General features: G+C 44.0%; 1 protein-coding gene across 6 annotated transcripts in view; it reads left to right on the top strand.

Moving 5' to 3' along the window:
• The window catches only part of LOC137203637 (E3 ubiquitin-protein ligase RNF185), an 87,983-nt gene that overhangs the window by 1,388 nt on the left and 67,571 nt on the right, over positions 1–19,024 (top strand). For 5 of the 6 annotated variants that reach the window (XM_067700192.1, XM_067700194.1, XM_067700191.1 and 2 more), the window contains exons 2-4: positions 13,644–13,866; positions 16,649–16,667; positions 18,377–18,489. In XM_067700192.1, coding sequence (XP_067556293.1) covers positions 13,691–13,866; positions 16,649–16,667; positions 18,377–18,489 — 308 coding nt within the window. In that variant the 5' untranslated portion in view covers positions 13,644–13,690. Of the gene's footprint in view, positions 1–12,244; positions 12,403–13,643; positions 13,867–16,648; positions 16,668–18,376; positions 18,490–19,024 lie in introns of those variants that run through there. The other variant, XM_067700193.1, reaches the window with a different exon arrangement.

Here is a 19,024-nt window from a genome sequence, read left to right as displayed (position 1 = left end):
AAGGGCTCCTTAAATGTTTGTTGAATGAATAACTAAGCAGGGTCCCCACCCCATCAGTTTGTAGCTTACTTTCTTAGAATAACTTGGAAATGAATCTGAAGACTTTGATGAGGAGAAGCCAGTGAACTCTTTGGACTCACAGAGCTGAAGAGTATGGGTTGGAAGGAGGCTGTTCAAGCCAGCCTCCCCCAGCTCCAGGACATGAATCCCTCTTTAATCCTCTCTCCAGCAGTTTGTTGTTATAGATGTTGTGTCTACTGAGAGAGTTTTTGCAATCTGTTGGCTAATTTCATCAACATTTAAAACCAATCCTGTGATGGACTTGACTTGCCAGTTCATCCTCACATGTAATCTGCAGATAATGCTTCTAGCATATCTTTAGTTTTCTAATTAAACATCAGAGCTCCTTACTTTGTGATTTACAAAACTCCAAGCAGATCACTTTTTAGAAACCTGTTAGAATGCTTACATTGCCCTATAGAACAGAGGTTCCATATTGACCCAATCCTGCTGGAATGCCAAAAAAAGGTTGGGTTTGAGCCAAGACTTCCTGCCTGTGTTTATCTTCCTCCCTTTTTTGTTTGTGTTTCCTAGGTTGTAAAAAAAGTTGTGAAATGCTTATTCAGATATTATCCAGGCGTTGAGTAAAATGATTGTAATTTAATGGTGTCTTTAAAACTTCTCAATCTGAAATTTTCCTCTTAAAAAAGTACCTAAATCAGCATTTTAGGAAAATCGAACCAAGTAAATAAGGTTTTATTGGAACACAGCCACACCCTTTAATTTACGTACTGTTTTTGGCAACAGAGTTGCCCCAAAGACGATATGGTCTGCAAAGTCTAAGGTATTTAATGTACAGTGCTTTTCAGAAAAAAAATTGCCAACCCCCTGACCTGCTCCATGTACTTTCTTTTTTACTTTTTATTTTGAAATAATTTTAGACTTCCAGAAATAATACACAAACTTCCTGTATACTCTTTACCCAGCTTTCCCTAATGTTAACATTTACATAACCATAATAACATTGTCTAATAAATTTAACGTAAATACAGTACTACTAACTAAGCTATAGGCTTTATTTAAGTTTTGCCATTTGTCCCACTAATGTCCTTTTTCTGTTCCAGGATCCAATCCAGTTTCCCGCATTGCATTTAGTATCAAGTCTCCTTAGTCTCTTAAATCTGAGACAGTTCCTCAGCCTTTTTTGTCTTTCATGACTAAACTTTTGAAGAGAACTGGCCAATTATTTTGTAGACTGTTGCTCAAATTTATTTTTTTGAGGTAGAATTCACATATCATAAAATTCACCATTTTAAAGTGTGAATGTTCACAAAGTTATGCAACCATCACCACTGTCTTAATTCCAGAACATTTTCATCTTCCGAAGAAGCCCTGTACATGTTAGCAGTTTCTCCCTAGTCTCCCCTCTTCCCATCCCCTGGCAACCACTAATCTGGAATCACATGTATGTGGCCTTTTATGTCTGGCTTCTTTCATTAAGTGTAATGTTTTTGGGGTTCATCCATGTCATAGCATGTGTCAGTACTTCAGTCCTTTGTATGGCTGAGTAATATTCCACTGTAGGGATATACTGTGTTTTGTTTATCCATTTGTCAGTTGATTGACATTTAAGTTGTTTCTGTCTTTTAGTTGTTATGACGTGCTGCTCTGAACATTCATGTACAAATTTTTGTTTGAACATATTTTCAGTTCTCTTAAATGTGTTTACGTAGGAGTGAACTTGCTGGGTCAATGGCAACTCTATTTTTAACTTTTTGCCTGCCGAACTGTTTTCCACAGCAGCTCACCATTTTACATTTTCTTTTAAAAAAAATTTATTTATTTTTGGCTGTGTTGGGTCTTTGTTGCAGAGCACTGGTTCTAGGTACGCGGGCTTCAGTAGTTGTGGCACACAGGCTTAATTGCTCCACGGCATGTGGGATCTTCCTGGACCAGGGATTGAACCCATGTCCCCTGCATTGGCAGGCGGATTCTTAACCACTGTGCCACCAGGGAAGTCCACCATTTTACATTTTCATTAGCAATAAATGAGGATTGCATTTTCTCCACACCCTCTTCAACATTTGTTATTGTCCTTTATTATTATTATTATTTTCCACCGTAGTGGGTGTGAAGTGGCATCTCATTGTAGTTTTATTTGCATTTCCCTAAGGCTAGATGGTGTTGAACAGCTTTTCACGTGCACGTTGGTCATTTCTTCTTTGGAGAAAATGTCTATTCAAATCCTTTGCCCTTTTGTAATTGAATTACTTGTCATCATGTATAATTTTACATGTAAATATTCAGAGTTTGCAGATCCCCTGAAGCCCCTTGAAGTAATTCATTGAGAGCTGAACTGCAAAATCTGAGGCAGTGCCAGTAACTCCGTGACCTGATGGCAGTTGGATTTGGACATGTTGAAGTGCAGAGTGAGTTGTACGTCTGACCACTCAGAGGTTGGTTCAGCCCCAACCACTGCTGACCATGCAGAGCTGGGGCGGCCATGTCAAGTGAAAGGGGTAGTACAGCATCATCCCGGATGTGATAAGACCACTAGGAGATCCTGTAATTTGGGAGCTACTCTTGTGTTTGTCTGGTCACAGGCAGGGAGTCAAGGAGTCAGTGGTAGTTGGAAATGCTCAGGACTGGTGATGGCCTTGGGCAGCTGCCTGAGGTGGCAAAGCTACCAGTGCACCCACGCTTCTCTTGACCCCAGAGCATTTGGGTCTAACTAGACTATCTTGAAGACACACATAGTCAGACACACACACCCCAGTAATTCTAATTGTGAAAGTTATATGTGCTCATATTAGACATTTTGGAAAATACAGGAACTGCCCTAGAATTTTCTGCAGCAGCTGAATCATCTTACATTCCCACCAAAAGTGCACAAGGGTTCTGATTTTTCCACCTCCTCACCAACACTTGTTTTCTGTTTGTTTGTTTTTTAAATAGTAGCCATCCTAATGGGTATGAGATGGTATCTCATAGTTTTGATTTGCATTTCCCTAATAATTAGTGATGTTGAGCATCTTTTCATGTTGTTGGCCATTCGTATATGTTCTTTGGGGAAATGTCTATTCAAGTCCTTTGCCCGTTTTTGAATTGGATTGTTCATTTTTTTGTTGTTGAGTTTTAGGAGTTCTCTATGTATTCAGGATATTGATCCCTCTGATATATGATTGGCAGATATTTTCTCCCATTCTGTGAGTTGCCTTCTTACTCTGTTCATAGTGTCTTTTTTTTTTGGCTGCGAGGCTTGCAGGATCTCAGTTCCCCAATCAGGGATTGAACCCGGGTCACAGCAGTGAAAGTGCCAAATCCTAACCGCTAGACCACCAGGGAACTCCGCTGGTCTATCTTATAAATGCTCTCTTGATGGTCCTCCTTGGGACCTCCTATTGAAAGGAGAAGTGAGATCACATTGTTTTTGTCAAGTATATGCTGACGTTATTAAAACTCTTAGAAAGTTTTCTCCTTAGTTGGTTAAACCTTGTTGACCTTATTCATTTTCTTGATACTCTACCTTTAGAGTATTTCAGAGGTCTTCAGCTCAGCCGCCAATAAAATTTGAATTAATAAGATTTTATAGAATCTGAATTTAATAAGAATTTACTGACTGTGTGAAAACAAAAGCAAAACTCTCACTTTGAAAATTTCTCTGATGACAAAGGAAGGACAGACACAATTACCTCATTTGCAGGTGAGGACCCTGCCTTAGTTGAGTTGGCAGAGCTGAGCATCAGACTAGGTCCTCTGGCTCCAGTTTTGTCCTCTCACTGTATTATACTCAAAATTTACAGCCCTTAACTAGGATCTGTCCAGTCTGAAGAGCTTCCTTTAATACAGTATTTTATCCAGTTATATTGGTTTGAATTGAAATTGGCAAATTCCCATCATTTATTGACATACATTTATTGAACATGTACTCTGTGTCAGGCACTGTGCATGTGACTCCAGGAGGTGTCTAACTAGAGTGAGCAAGACAGTTCAGTGAATAATTAATCCTCTGTGTGAGTAGCATAATCTCTAATACAGGTCGGTACTAATTTGGGGAAACCTGAACTTTTTCTGGTTGCATATCCCCGATCTTTTTTTTTCATTTGTTTAAGAGTTTTGGACAATACTTAAGAAAAAATTACTCTGAAACAGTTATGTAACATTTCCAGTTCTGAAAAACATCACTGAAGAATGTCTTGTTCTTTTAGGACACTGATTTTCTACAACTTTAGTTGGCTACATTGACTCATCTTGAGTTGTACGCTTCTAAGCACTCCTGGGCATCAGAGCCATCAGCCCATGCACATTTATGAGGTGTTCTTGAGGTGTCTAGCCCTGTGCTGAGCAAGGCACCTGGAAGCTGGGTCTGGGCTTGAGAAGATAGACACACAGACAGATCACTGAGGTACTTAAGCACATTGGCTTAGGAATTGAAAACTTTGCCTCTGACTGGCTCTGTGACCATGGGCAAGTGACCTAACTACTCTGCGCCTTAATCTAACATCCCAGGGGATGCTGAAGATGGTAAGCAGTGTTTACCTCAAAGGCAGGTTGTAACGATTAAATGAGATGATTCATGTAAAGGGCTGAGCACAGTGTTAGCTGATGTTATTTATAGTGATAATAGATACAACAAGTGCCTCCTGATTTTGACACTTTTGGGGAAAATCTGATTTTGCCCAGATCAAACTGTGTCCTGTTCTGGATTTCCTCATACACAGTTCTGATGTCTCACCTACAATGCCTTCAAGGAGCGATGCTCATTCAGAAAGGGAGGTTGTGACTCATTCATTCAGCAAGTTAACCAAATACCTGCTGATTGCATAGCTCCCTGGGGAGTATAAAGAAGCAGTTACACCTTCATTGTACTCTGTGAGACCTCACAGTGGAGGAGCAATTAACATTTCTTGAACACTTAACTATGTGCCAGGCACTGTGCTAGTCCCTTACTGTTTTACTCTTTAATCCCTACAACTATCTTGTGAGGAAGGTAATTGCCCCATTTTAACAGATGAGTAAAAAAAGTCTTGGAGAGAAAATAATGACTGAAGTCACAGAGTAAGTAGTGGAGCTGAGATTTGAACCCAGAGCCATTATATTCGTCTGTGCCATGATAATTTTTTTTAATTTAGTTAATTAATTAATTTATTTTTGGCTGCATTGGATCTTCATTGCTGCACGCGGCTCTCTCTAGTTGCGGCGAGCAGGGGCTACTCTTCATTGCGGTGCGCGTGCTCATTGCAGTGACTTCTGTTGTTGCCGAGCATGGGCTCTAGGCATGCAGGCTTCAGTAGTTGTGGCACGAGGGCTCAGTAGTTGTGGCTTGCGGGCTCTAGAGCGCAGGCTCAGTAGTTGTGGCACACAGGCTTAGTTGCTCCGCGGCACGTGGGATCTTCCCGGGCCAGGGATCAAACCTGTGTCCCCTCCATTGACCGGCGAATTCTTAACCACTGTGCCACCAGGGAAGTCCCTGTGCCATGATAATTTTTTTTTTAATATTTATTTGTTTGCTTATTTTGGTTGCGCCAGGTCTTAGTTGCGGCAGGCGGGCTCCTTAGTTGCGGCTCCAAGATTCCTCATTTGTGGCTCCCCGGCTCCTTATTTGCGGCACATGGGCTCCTTAGTTGTGGCATGCAAACTCTTAGTTGCGGCACGCATGTGGGATCTAGTTCCCTGACCAGGGATCGAACGCAGGGCCCCTGCATTGGAAGCACAGTCTTATCCACTGTGCCACCAGGGAAGTCCCTGTGCCATGATAATTTTTAAGGACAAAAGTCCATAAAAGGTTAAGGAACATTTTAAGACAGTGATACAAGGAATGACAGAAGGCAGCCTCTTGGATGACCCTTGAAAGTTTGTGCTGGGGTAATCCGAATCCTACTTCACCCTTACTTATGAAACCTGGTAAACTTTAAGAAAAATCATTGAAGCTTAAAACAAAAGAAACAAAAACACTTTTGATTTAGAAATAATGGAAAATGGGACTTCCTGGTGGTCCAGTTGTTGAGATTCCGCACTTCCACTGCAAGGGGCTCGGGTTCCATCCCTGGTGAGGAAGTAAGATCCTGTGTGCTGCGTGCTCACGCGCACACACGCACACGCACACGCACACACACACACACACACACACACACACACACAAGAAAAAAGAAATAATGGAAGACAATGCGAAGAAGTAGGAACAGCTGAGCCTAGAATTCCCACTCAGATATGTGTTACGTTTGGAAATTGTTATCTCTAGGGCCTAGCATAGTGCATGGAACATAATGGATTTTAATAACTAATTAGCGAGTGAATTAGTGAATTTAAAATATTGTCCCAAACTGCCAAAATTACCCTATGTTTCTCATGCTACTTATGTGTTCTCTTTTGAAAACATACATATAATTGGCAAAGATGGGGGTAACAAGCACTCTTATGTATTTTTCATGGGACTAAAAATTGGCACATCCTTTTTGGAGGGTGTTTGATACAGAATTACAAATACAGATACCCTCTGACCCAGTAGTTCTACTTCTGGAATGTGTCCTAAAGATATAGTCTAGTACCATTGGTCTCCAAGGCAGGGAGCAGGATGACTAGGTTCCAGGGATGGGAGAGAGAGACTTCTCAGTCTATATCCTTTTGTACCTTTTGAATTGAGCCATGTGAATGTGTTACTTATTAAAAATATGACTCAATAAAATTTAAAAATGTGAAAATTTCTGAGAGAATTATTATACTAAGGTTCATCACACCTTAGTGTAGATTTCTTTAATCAGATTGCTTTCCTTTTTGTCCCCTACTGAGATCTGACGATCTGGGACCTTTAACATCGTCCCATATTTTTTCTGAATCTTAATAACATAGTACTTACTATGGAAAAAGTGGAAAGTACAGTTAAGTGTGAAAAAAAGCTTTAAAAATCTGCCCATGATTCCGTTATCCAAAGACCACTACAGTTAATATTTGGGCCCCTTCCAATTTTTTTCTGTATCTTTTAACCTGTTAATATCATACAGTATGTTCAATTTGGTATACAATTTTCTATCCTGCTATTTTCATTTAACATTATTTTATATAATTAAAATTCCCATATAGGCAAAATCCTTACAGAAGCATAATTTTTAGTGGCCTTGTAATCTGTCATGTGAATTTACTAGTTTACTTAGCAGGGGATGGGAACTGGATGGGGAGAGAAAGAGACATTGGAATCATGGAACCATTTGGACGGTTAGGCGGGTCTGGGTTAGGTGGTGCAGCAGGCAATGTGAGCCCGACAGGCAGGGGCTGAAGGCATGAGGATTTCCAGGCCTTTCTTCCTGCCTCAATTGTAGCCCTTGCTGCCCTACCCCCCCCCCACATGTTCTCTGGGCTCCAGCCACACTGAACTTGGCAAATTGAGTTATCCACTTGTCCTGTGTGCTGTGTCTCTGTCCTCCCCAGCAAGCCCTGCCCTCAGGCACTCTGTACACACTACTGTCAGCACGCAGCACACTGGGCTGCCTTGTTGGTTTACTTACCTCTATCCCCCTTAGGCTGAAACCCTTTATATTTGTGTCTTGAATGCCTGGCAAATAGGGTCATTAATAAATCTTCGAAGGTAGGTGTGGGGTTAGTTGTACAGATAGAGAGATTAGAGGATACCAGAGAAAAAGACCAGTGCAGCCCTAAGGAAAAGAGGCCATTTGCTCAGCCTCTTCTGTCCTTCTGGACCTGAAAGGCTGTTCAGGTCCTTGGTCCTATACTTGAGGGCCAGGCCTCTGTGAGATATAGCCTAGGGACGGAAACTCCATTTAGACTCCAAAATTTTAGAGCCTGGGTTCTGTGTGTTCCAAGTTCCAATCAACTTACTCAGATTTCCTCCCACTCTAACCTTCTGTGAGTGTGATGTAGACATTCTCAGAATGCAAGTCCCATCTCTGCCTACTGTGATCAGTGAGCAGTGAAGACAGGCTGGGGCTCGCCACCGTTCCGGCAGAAAGCTTCTGTATGAACACGCATGTGCCCACAGGAACAAGACTTCTGCTGGGTCACCTCTCACATCATGCCAGTTATTTATCATCCAAATTTGTAATCTTCATAATTAGAATCACCATTTCCACATGCCTCTATACACCCCGGTCCAGGAATTCTTAGAGCTGAAGGGGCAGAGAAGGCAGATTATGCATACCTGCGGTTCTCTAGAACCTGAGAACTGAACACAAGAATACTACAAAGAGATGTCCTCGTGAGATCACGTTCCCTGGTGATTCCTTGAGGAATATGCAAGTCTCATTTTCTCTCCCTTGCTCAGTTCCTGTGAGGTGGGCCAGGCTAGCTCTGGGAAGGTAATAGGAGTGTGGATGCTGGGTCAAGCAACTTCAGCTGCCAGGTTCTGTGTTCCTAAGGGATCATTAACTATCACAAATCTGCCAATCTGCCTTCGTTCCAGCACCAAATGTGCTGCCTTGGACATCTCAACTTTTTTTTTTTTTTTGCGGTGCGCGGGCCTCTCACTGTTGTGGCCTCTCCCGTTGCGGAGCACAGGCTCCGGACGCGCAGGCTCAGTGGCCATGGCTTACGGGCCCAGCCACTCCGCGGCATGTGGGATCTTCCCAGACCGGGGCACGAACCCGTGTCCCCTGCATCGGCAGGTGGACTCTCAACCACTGCACCACCAGGGAAGCCCTGAACATCTCAACTTTAGGGATGTTTTTCAAAACAAGCTGTGAACTTGTTTTATAAATGATCAGCTTTGTCCCAGATGGACCAGGTGCTGGGTGGTCTGAGATCTCAGCAGACTTGTCCCCCACCCCCCAAGTTTATCTGACCTCTTCATAGTCCCTGTGGGCTATAGTTGGGGGTTGGGTATTCTGAAGGACAAGACCTATGGTTACTGTCCCTCCCAAACTCTGTGCTGTGCTGTATTGCTTTGTGCTTGGTAGAGTCTCCCCTTAAGAGCTGATTTTCCAAAACTCTTCATCAGAGAATCTTCTGGAGTGGAAGGTGGGACACTTATTTAAAAATATAGATTCTTAGGCTGTAGCCAGTTACAGGTCCTATTTAAAACACCGAGGTGGTCTAGGAACCAGATCTCTGGGAGGGTGCCTTGTTTAGGAAAAACAGGCAAGTTTGATGGAGCTCCTTGTTAAGGATTCTTATAATTAGCTCCTATTCTAGACTCCAGGGGTTCAATGTGGTCTTGCTCTTTTTTACCCACTTCACCCCAGTTGGTAGCACCAGGCGTCAATTGTAGTTGGTACTAGAGAGCCTTTGGTTTCACGCATAAATGGATGAGTGGTGAGTTTGCTTTGCACTCACTTCAAAGAACACAGAAGTTAAGAGCATTGCACTGTGAATTTGAGGGAAAACAAAGACCAGGTATTTAATTTTGTAAAGCTGCATGTTAAAGGGGTAACAGGTAAGAGTGAAAAGAGTGTTGATGTGTTGGAAAGTCTGAATTGGGCACAGAATTAACATGTATGATGGCCTGGCCTTGGGTAAGTCCTCTAACATCCCTGGCCTGATGTCCTCTGTAAAATGGAGTGAGGGTCAGAAGTGGTAGTAGGTGTGAATGTGCTTTGAAAACTAGAAAGTGAATTCAGCTCAGGAGTGAAGAATGGTCAGGGTAGGGACAGGGGCACAGAACCAGCCACAAGAAGGCTACTGTGTGGTCAGGTCCAAATCTATAGGCCCTACGGGGAGCAGGAGAGCTTTTAACAGGATGGCAGCTCACATAGGCTCAGGGCCAGCTTCCTTTCTACTCTGTCCAGTTTCTGAGCCGACTAGGGCCCTCTGTTCTCTAGGGCAGTGTCCCAGTCCTACTGGGCCCATGAGGCTGTGTCCACATTTTGTTGTTCTGTAGGTGCTCAGTGGACAGTCCCCAGGGAAGGCTGCTCATTTCTGCCTTGCTGCCCTGGCGTGGTGAGGTTCCTGTGTGTGAGGGAAGGTAGGAGGTGAGGAGAGGAGGCTCCAGTGACAGGGCCCAGGATATGTAAAAGAGAGGTTATATGAGCAGCCGGCCTGGGAGTTGACCAAAACCAGTCACACATGCCTGCACCCACCCACTCAGAAAATATTTGCGTGCCTACCAGGATGAAGCTCTAGAGCTCGGGTAGGGACCACGTGGTCAGTCTGCTAAGAATTAGAATGAGAGTGATATGGTCTGCCTAGAGTTGGGACCTGCAGGCCTGTCCCAGTGCCTGGCCTGATGCATGACTGCTATTCCCTGCAAACTCTGAGTTGACCTATTACTGTCCCCTGGCCATTCCTACCCTGACACCTACCATGACCCTGATTGTCCCCTTAGGCCTGTGTGTAGGAGAATGCACTGTGCAGAGCCTTGTTGGGCCAGTGAGTGGAGAGGGCAGTGAACCAGGGTAAGTGCATGTATGTGCATCTCCCCTGCAGCAGTGGCCCCCTCCTACCTTGGTGGGTCCTCCAGGTCACTGTGTTATCGCATATAGCCACCTTAGCAGCCCTGTAGGAGGTATGACATTCTCATTTTTCAGGTGAGAAAAGATACTCAGGCCATTAAGGGATTTCCCAGAGCTACATGGCTAGTCAGTGGTGGAGCCAGGATTTCAATACAGAACCTTTCAGGATTGGGGAGAACTAGAACATCAGGGAAAAAAAGTTTTTAAATGTACTGTTATTCTTTTGTCTGATTTTAGAATTAATACAGGTAAAAATGTCAGCTTTATAAACAAGGAGGACCTCTGAGCCCCCAGAGATAGTACAGAGATAATCACTATTAATAGTTTGGTATGTTCTTCCACATTTTTTTTTTTTTTTTGTGGTACGCGGGCCTCTCACTGTTGTGGCCTCTCCCATTGCGGAGCACAGGCTCCGGACGTGCGGGCTCAGTGGCCATGGCTCACGGCATGTGGGATCTTCCTGGACCGGGGCACGAACCCGTGTCCCCTGCATTGGCAGGCGGACTCTCAACCACTGCGCCACCAGGGAAGCCCTTCCACATTTTTAAAGACATTTTCTAATATTTATATTCATTATTGTTGTAACAAATGTAATATTGTACATACATTTTACAGTTTACTTTTTCAAAAATGTTATTGTAAAAGTAATATCTATCTGCTTGTCATAAAACACTGAAACAGGATAGGAATATAAAATTCAAAGTTCCCCAGCCCTCCCAATCCCAAAAATAACTGTTGATAGTTTAGTGTGTGCCTTGTAGACATTTTCTTCGCAAAATATATACTCATTTGTGTACTTTATTCTCACCTAAATAAATTCATACACATACTGTTCTGCAACCTGACCTTTTTAAAAAGTATCTTTTATAATGGAAAATTTTCAAGCACACAAAAATAAACTGATGGAATGAACCTCCATTCATCATCCAGCTCCAACAACTATCAACTTCCTTGTTCTTGTTTCTTTTCTCTTTACTTTCACTTTTCCCCCTGGGGTATTTTAAAGCAGATCCCAAACATCTTATCATTCCTTCATAAATACTTAAGCATACATATATAACAGATGAAAAAATTTTAAATATGCCACTATCATACCCAATAAATCTAACAGTAATTCTTTAATATAAACTAATACCCAGGCTAAATCAGTTTTTGTCATTCATCTCACAAATGTCTTTTCCAGTTGGATTGTGTGAATCTGGTTCCAGTGAGATCCACATACTGCCAGTGGTTGGTATGTCTCAAGTCTCAATTTGTAACTCCACACCCCACCCATGCTGTTTATTTTTTGGAGAATTTTGATTATTTGTCCCATAGAAAGTCCCACATTCTGGATTTGCTGATTGCATCTTCCTGGAGTTGTTTAATACATGGATCTATGCCCATATTTTCTGTAACTGGATAATTTGTTTTAGAGACTTGATTAGAGCTATGTTTTAGGGTGAGGATGCTTTGTTGTTGTTGCTGTATGCTTCCAAATCATGATATCAGGGGACTGTCATTAAGATCCATCAGTGAACCTGACTTATGGTTGTCTTTCCACATCTATACACATAGTCCTTAATTTAAAAAAAAAATTATTATTTTTTAAAAGAAACGTGTCGGGTGCTTGAGCTGGAATGACAAAGAAAGGCCATAATGTGGCCCTCACAAGCAGGCTCCACCCTACGAAGACAAGACCAGATGTATATGGAGAGGATGAAGCACTGGATCATGGGGAAGGTCTTGGAACTGAGGCCAACAAGGCACAGTGCTGCTGGCAGCCAGCTGCTCTTCTGGGACACTATGTAAAATGATGTAACTGAGTGAAAAAGTGGTGGTGAGCTGGCCTCCTCTCCCTGCTTATGTCACTGAGCTGCTGTCGTGGTGGGGGATGCTCATGAATCTAGAGTTCTGAGTCTGTTGTGTAGAGAGGCTTCTGGGTCTAAAAGGACTGTGGCTTTTTGGTCCTTATCTCCTGGTACTTTGGAAGCTGAAATCAGGGTGGTCTTCTGGTGCTCCATTGGTGAGTCCCAGACTTGTGGTGGGGCTGCCTGCTTTGGAGAGAGCAGGTGAGATGACCTGGTGCAGCCGCAGAGCTGGAAGGGGGCACCTGGAGACCATGGAGTCCAGTGCCTCAGTTTACAGATGAGAAAACTGTGGCCAGAGAGGAGAGAGGAGGTTTCCAAGACCAGCTAGCAAGCTGGAGGCTCAACTGTGACCAGCATCCAAGCCTCCGATTCTCTGACTGGTAGCCACCTAGCATTTCCCATTTGGAATCTCTGAGGTGGTGAGGGTGGCCAGATCAGGCTCTTGATAGATTCTTACTCTGCACCCAGAATTTCTGAGTATCTTTTGGTGGTGTTCTCGTGCTCGTTCTTGTTCAACTCCTGGTGGGTTCTTTGACCTGGAGGTGGTAGTGAACAGTGGTCTGTTTCAGTATTTGGTGACCAGCTTGGTCTGTGGTGGTACAATGGTGGTTTAACTACAAACTGTGTCACGAGTCCCAGCCTCAGCTCCACATTCATCAGTCAGCCGAGAGGTCTCGGGCTGCAGTTTCCTAAGGGATAAAAGCTCTTCCTTCATTATGTTTGTATTTATCTTTCACTTATGGTAGGTACTACTGGTTTTCTGTTTTCAGCAGTGATACAAGCCTCCTCTTAAATGTTGATAGATTTAGACAAAATCAGGTATGTAGTATTCTAACCTGGCAGAAGGGGAAATGCAAAAGATTGCAGTATGGAAGACGTTGGACCAGATGACCTTTCTGGTCCTTCCTAGCTTCCTGGGAAGCTTTCATGGTTACAGGGTTTTCTTTGTATTCTGGCGTGCACTGGTCACGACTTTCTGGCCTGAGCAGACTCGATCGCCAACACAGAGGCTGTCCAAAGTTAGAAGACAGCCTGTGAACTTTCATTCTGATTGAGCATGTATTTATTTATCACCTGGGCAGTTATCCTGGGAGAATGGAAAGACAGTGAGACAGGGTCCTAGTTCCTGTGGAGAGCTGTTCCGTGGAGGCTGCTCTCTATTTGTGCGGTTCGTTATTTGTGTGGTCTATTCTGGGCCATGTTCATGGGAAGTTTCTGAGTCGTTTCTCTCTGGGCAGTGCCCCACGACTGTCATCCTCTGCAGCCTCTGGGAAGTCTACTCAGGGGTTCAGTCATAGTCTGAACTTCCAGACCTGAGAGAATATGGGGGTGTTGGCATGGAGACTGGGGGGAGTGGCCTGCAGAAATGGGCAGTCATGGGCTCTCTGCCTTTCAGGATTTCCCTGGGGAGAATCTTCACTCAGAGCTTGCTGACAGCCAAGGATGGCAAGCAAAGGGCCCTCGGCCTCTGCATCTCCTGAGAACTCTAGTGCAGGGGGGCCCAGCGGCAGCAGCAATGGCGCTGGTGAGAGCGGAGGGCAGGACAGCACCTTCGAGTGCAACATCTGCCTGGACACAGCCAAGGACGCCGTCATCAGCCTGTGTGGCCACCTCTTCTGGTCAGTACCCCTTCCACTGCCCCAGAGGACACATGCCATGTTTAGAAAGCTTGTGGCCCTGGACAGCTTTGGAGCAGGTTTTCCACCCATTTGGGGTCCTGATACACTCAGGTACAAAGGCAGGAGACCTGGGTTCTCATCCCAGCTCTGCTGCTGATAAGCTGAGTGAACTTGGGCAGATCCTGTCCCCACCTTGGGCTCCCTATCCCCATTTCTAAAGTGACAATACTCACCATTTAGTGAGCACTACTCCATGCCACTTGCTGCGCTGAGCCAAGAGGCAGTTACAGCACGATGGTTCTGAGCAAGGACTTGGCTCCAGACTGCCTTGCTCTGAATCCTGACTCTGCCACTTCCCCCCTGGATAACCTTGGGCAAGGTGCTTCCACACATAGTGCTTCATTTTTTAGGGTTGTTTGGGAGCATTAAATGACTCAGGATATGTAAGAGACTTAGAAGAGCACGTAGCACATAGTAAATGTTACATGAGCTATGATCCTAATATTTGTTACCATATTTTATATATATCAAAATGAAGGGGCTGAGTCAGTGTCCATTCCACCCTTGATGGTTACAGAAGCCCCTTCTGGCTCTGAAAACCTGGGTGAATGTTGAGATTTTTTTTTTTTCCCTCTTGATTTTGAGTTGGACCTTGAAGGGCAAATTGGGGTAACTAGAGGGATGAGAATGCCAGCTAGGTGAGGTGAAGAGTGTGTGCCACCCCAAGGCAGGCAATTTCTAGGGACAGGCAAATGTGCTGCTGGGTTCATCTGAGACCTGAAGCTGCTGTATCCCTCTAACAGCACTCTGGATGGGTATTATGGGCTGGGGAGTATTAGGAAACAAGATTGTTAAAGGAGGATTGGGCCAGATTATCAAACCCAGATTTAACTGAGTAGAACATGGAGCTATTGAATATTTTTGAGCAGGGAAGCGGTGTGAAGAAAGGGTCATTTAAATAATATCTCAGGGAGTTTAAATTGGCAACAGTGAAAAAGATAAATTTATTGGTGAATGAGTAGAATGGGGCAGAGGTGTTTTTTTTTTTCTGGAGGCTCTTGCCCTAATTTTGAAGTTTTGTGCAAAAACTGTTGTCATCAGGACTTCCCTGGTGGTCCAGTGGTTAAGACTCTGTGCTTCCATTGTAGGGGGCACGGGTTTGATCCCTGATCGGCGAAGTTCCACGTGCCGCGAGGTGCAGCCAAAAATAAAAATAAACAAAAACTGTTGTCATCAGCCCTCTCCTAGAAATTGGAAATACTCTAGTTTTGTGATTGAGGTATCATAAAACCAGGATTTGAAAGAATGAAGAATTCAGTCAGGGTACCATTGGAAAGAACACAGGTTCTAAAATGAAAGAGATGCTTCCAATCTGAGTGGTTTGTCCCTAAGCAAATCTACTTTCCTCTCTGAACCCCAGTTTCCTTATCTGTGAAACAGAGATAATTGCAGTTGCTCAAAGGTTAGTGTGATGACCATTATGTGACATTGACAAATGAAAAGCTATTTAGCCACAGCTCAGCACAGCACACAGTCATTGTTTAATGAATGGGAGTAACTGCCATCATTGTTATAATCCGGAACTTTTCCCAGAGGAAAAGCACCCCCACTTCTCCCCCATAGCTTTTGAGGGAAGTTGCCACTGGAGAGCTGCTGTGATTTGGAGTGACCTCTGCTCAGTTTAGAATGGAATTGCAAGGTTAATGTTGGCGGCAGGTGTCTGTTATGTCCAAGGAGATTGTGTGTCTGGATTGTGAGGCTAAACTGTGGTTCAGTAATTGGGAAAGGAATTATCCTCTGAGTCCAAATTTTACTCAGGTTGAGAAGATACATTATGTGAGCGTCAGAAGCCATGTCTACATTTTCCACTGTCCTGGCATTTGGTAGGCGTGCAGTAGATATTTGTTAGTTGAATGGATGAATGTAGAGAGAAAGAAAAAATTTAAATCTGGAGTTAGAGTAACTTTTCCTTCAATTCTGTAGATGTCATTTTTTGCACCCAGTGCTGGGTGATAGAGGGACAGTAAAATGGAAGTCAGAAGACTTCTGTTTTAGTCCTGGTGCTGCAGGCAAGTCGTTTGATGTTTCTGAGTTTTGTTTCCTCATTTGTAAAATGCGAAACTGAGCAGCAATCTCTGTAGTGTAAGTCACTAAGCTGGAGGTAGCCCTTTCTGCCAAGCAGCTTCCCCATCTTTCTATTACCTAAAGATGTTTTTACGGTAGACTTGAACTTTTAAGCTGCTTCCTGCCAGCAGAGCTCTCAGGGCTGAGGACAGCCTGAAGATTTTGTAGAACTGGATCTAGATCCACACCTTCCCTGTGAGCCTGAGGAGGCTGTGAACCCACTGAAGTTGAGTCTAAAATAGTGCGTGTGTGCATGTGCATGAGTATGCCCCTGTGAATTTATCTGCACAGAGGATCCTTAACTTTTATTGGATTCCTTGAGAGGCCATAACCCCTCAAAGGTCAAGTTGTAGAGAAGCTGGGTCTGGGATGGTCTGGGACCTGGGGGTCTTCACAAGTAGTGGGATCCTGGAGGTGGAGACTGGTGTCTTGTCTCCATTGCTTCATTTTTCCTGTGATTTTAGCTCAGTCTTTTCTAATTTCTGATAACAGTGATCCCCACAGACCCTCAGTGGGGTTGCAGTGCTCCACAGTTCAGTCCTGTTTTCCCATTTTTCTCCTCCTACCTTACCCAGTGTTTCTGTTAATGAAATAATTTTTCTTCCTTTTCCCCTTTCTCTTTCTCCTTGATGACTGGTTGCCTTGGGGACTCTGGCAGTTGGCCATGTTTACATCAGGTAAGATGCATTTCATTTTACTTTGTCTTTCATCAGCTGTGGTTGCACAGGACACCCCTAGTCTCAGGAGACTACTGTCAGAAGCTGCAGTCTTCCCTGCTTGTGGACTCATTTGCTTGCTTTCCCCCAAACCCTCTTTATACACCTGCCCACTGATAGGCAGTTGATGAAACAAGAGGTCAGTGTTGTACCCAGGAGGGATGCTCCTGACTCTGCTGTTGATGGCCTTTGTGGCCTTGGCAAGCTACACCTCTCTGGGTCTCACTTCCTCATTTGTAAATTGGGTTGGATGTGATCGTATGTTAGGTTTTTATTGTTGAGACTGTGCCTCTATAAAAAGCACCTCCCATCATATCAACAATCCCCCCTACCCTTATAGGTCTTGAAAATGTTAGGAAGGGGGAAACTTTTTTGGTCTCAACAGAGAGCTTTTATGAGAGGGAAAAAGTCTGTTTTTCCAGCTTTTTATTATTATGAAAACTAGTTAGTAAGTTTTCTCCAAGACCTAGGCGCCTGCTTGGTGGGACAGAGCTGAGTCTGGCACTGACAATTGGCTGTTAATAATCACTGCCAGCTGTCTCCATGGTTGTTGTCATTGGAGCCCCACACTTGTAGGTGGCTTGGAAATGTGGAGGGGAGGAGAAAAGTTCCAGGCTGCTAAAGCCTCAGAATCTTGATGGGAGAAAGAAGCAGAGAAAGTGAGAGGGGTTTCCACTACATTTCAGGGCGGTGCATTCTGACCCCAGTGGAACCTCTAGAACATGTCTGTTCTAAATCTGTAAAGAGCACATAATACTTAAGTTTTCAAGCTTTTGACAGTAAGATAAAGGAAATAGGATATAAAAATCATTAAATGCTGCCTTCTCCTTGGCCCTGAAGTCCTAGATTCACATATGATAAACTACATATCACTGGGTCTAAAGAGATAATTTATGCTCTCAGATAAATGTTGAATGTGTGTGTGTGTATAAAATATTTATTTAATGTCTACAAGGACACTAAGGTAATATGTTTTTATCATTTTAATTTTGTTTTTAAGAAAGTTAAAATGATTTTAATACAACCAGTGAAAGGGCCTGAAAAACCCAAAGCAGGACTGTTGTTTTTAATTTTGAAAGAAATAGTTGAATGCAAAAATCATTGAAAGTACATAAAAACCACTAAACAAATTTAGATAATAAGAAAAATCTATCCTTTAGCACATAGTAAATCACCAGAAAATGGTCAGCTTATTTCCAGATGGCTGATGTCTAAGACACGTAGTTGTTGAGGAAATACTGTAAAAATGAGAAACACAGAAAGAAAAATCTGACTGCCAGGGTCATACAATTGATTCGTCAGGGAAGATGGAGATTTAAAGTTTGTTCTACCTGCAGCCTGACCTGTGACTGGATCTGTCAGACCTCTTGACACAGCTGCAGGCCTGCAGTTCTTTCCTGCTGTATTGCTGGCAAGCCCCTGAGAGAACGAAGCATTAAGAAGCCTGTTTAATTTAATGACGGCATCTAAAGGCAATTTTGATTTCACCACTAGTAAATATTTATTGAGTGCCAGGAGCAAGAATCAGAGAGTTGGGTTCCTTGAGGTGTTCACTGCTGGTGCTGGTGTTTGCAGTTTGAGGGCGCTGGTCCCTGTAGTTCTCCTACTGGCTCTGACTGACCACCCTGATGGGCTTGTGCCATTCACGTGGTTTTCTCTCCTGCTTGCAGTGGTTGGAGACGAGACCTAACAGACAGGTGTGTCCAGTTTGCAAAGCTGGCATCAGCCGCGACAAGGTGATTCCCCTCTATGGCAGGGGCAGCACTGGGCAGCAGGACCCCAGGTGAGGCCATGGGGCCCCTCTCACACACACTCCTCCCCTTGGACACGAATTCACTTCTATTCAGCACCTCCTCACCCCACCCTTTAGTTAGTGTTTACAGACCCTCCGTTTCAAGGCACTTGGCATCCAGATGGGAGTCAGCCAGGAGGGGAGGGCAACCAGGTTGCCATTTGCGGGACTGTGATACAGATGTGCTGTGAGCATCTGCCAATGGGCAGGCACTATGCTAGGCAGCGCACAAGACACCACCATTGCAAGTATGCAGAGTGCTGTGAAGGAGCCTGGGAAGCAGGGTGTCCAGCAGGAGAGTCTGCAGGGTGGGAGGTGGGAGGTGGGTGCTGTAGCAGTGATGTCTAAAGTCTGGGGGGAGGAAATGGGGGTCTGGGAGGCTTTGTGGAGTTTGAGATTTCTGGAAATGGAGGCATTCTGTTGAGAACCTTCATGGTGTGGTGCTAGAGTGTGCACATAACACACCCACGCACACTTTTCCCAAACTCCCAACAGTGTCTCTTACCTTCTTCCACCCCACTCCAGC

Source organism: Pseudorca crassidens, chromosome 12 (assembly GCF_039906515.1).
Source record: "Pseudorca crassidens isolate mPseCra1 chromosome 12, mPseCra1.hap1, whole genome shotgun sequence".
Taxonomy (NCBI): domain Eukaryota; kingdom Metazoa; phylum Chordata; class Mammalia; order Artiodactyla; family Delphinidae; genus Pseudorca; species Pseudorca crassidens.
This window is presented reverse-complemented; position numbering and strand designations above follow the sequence as displayed.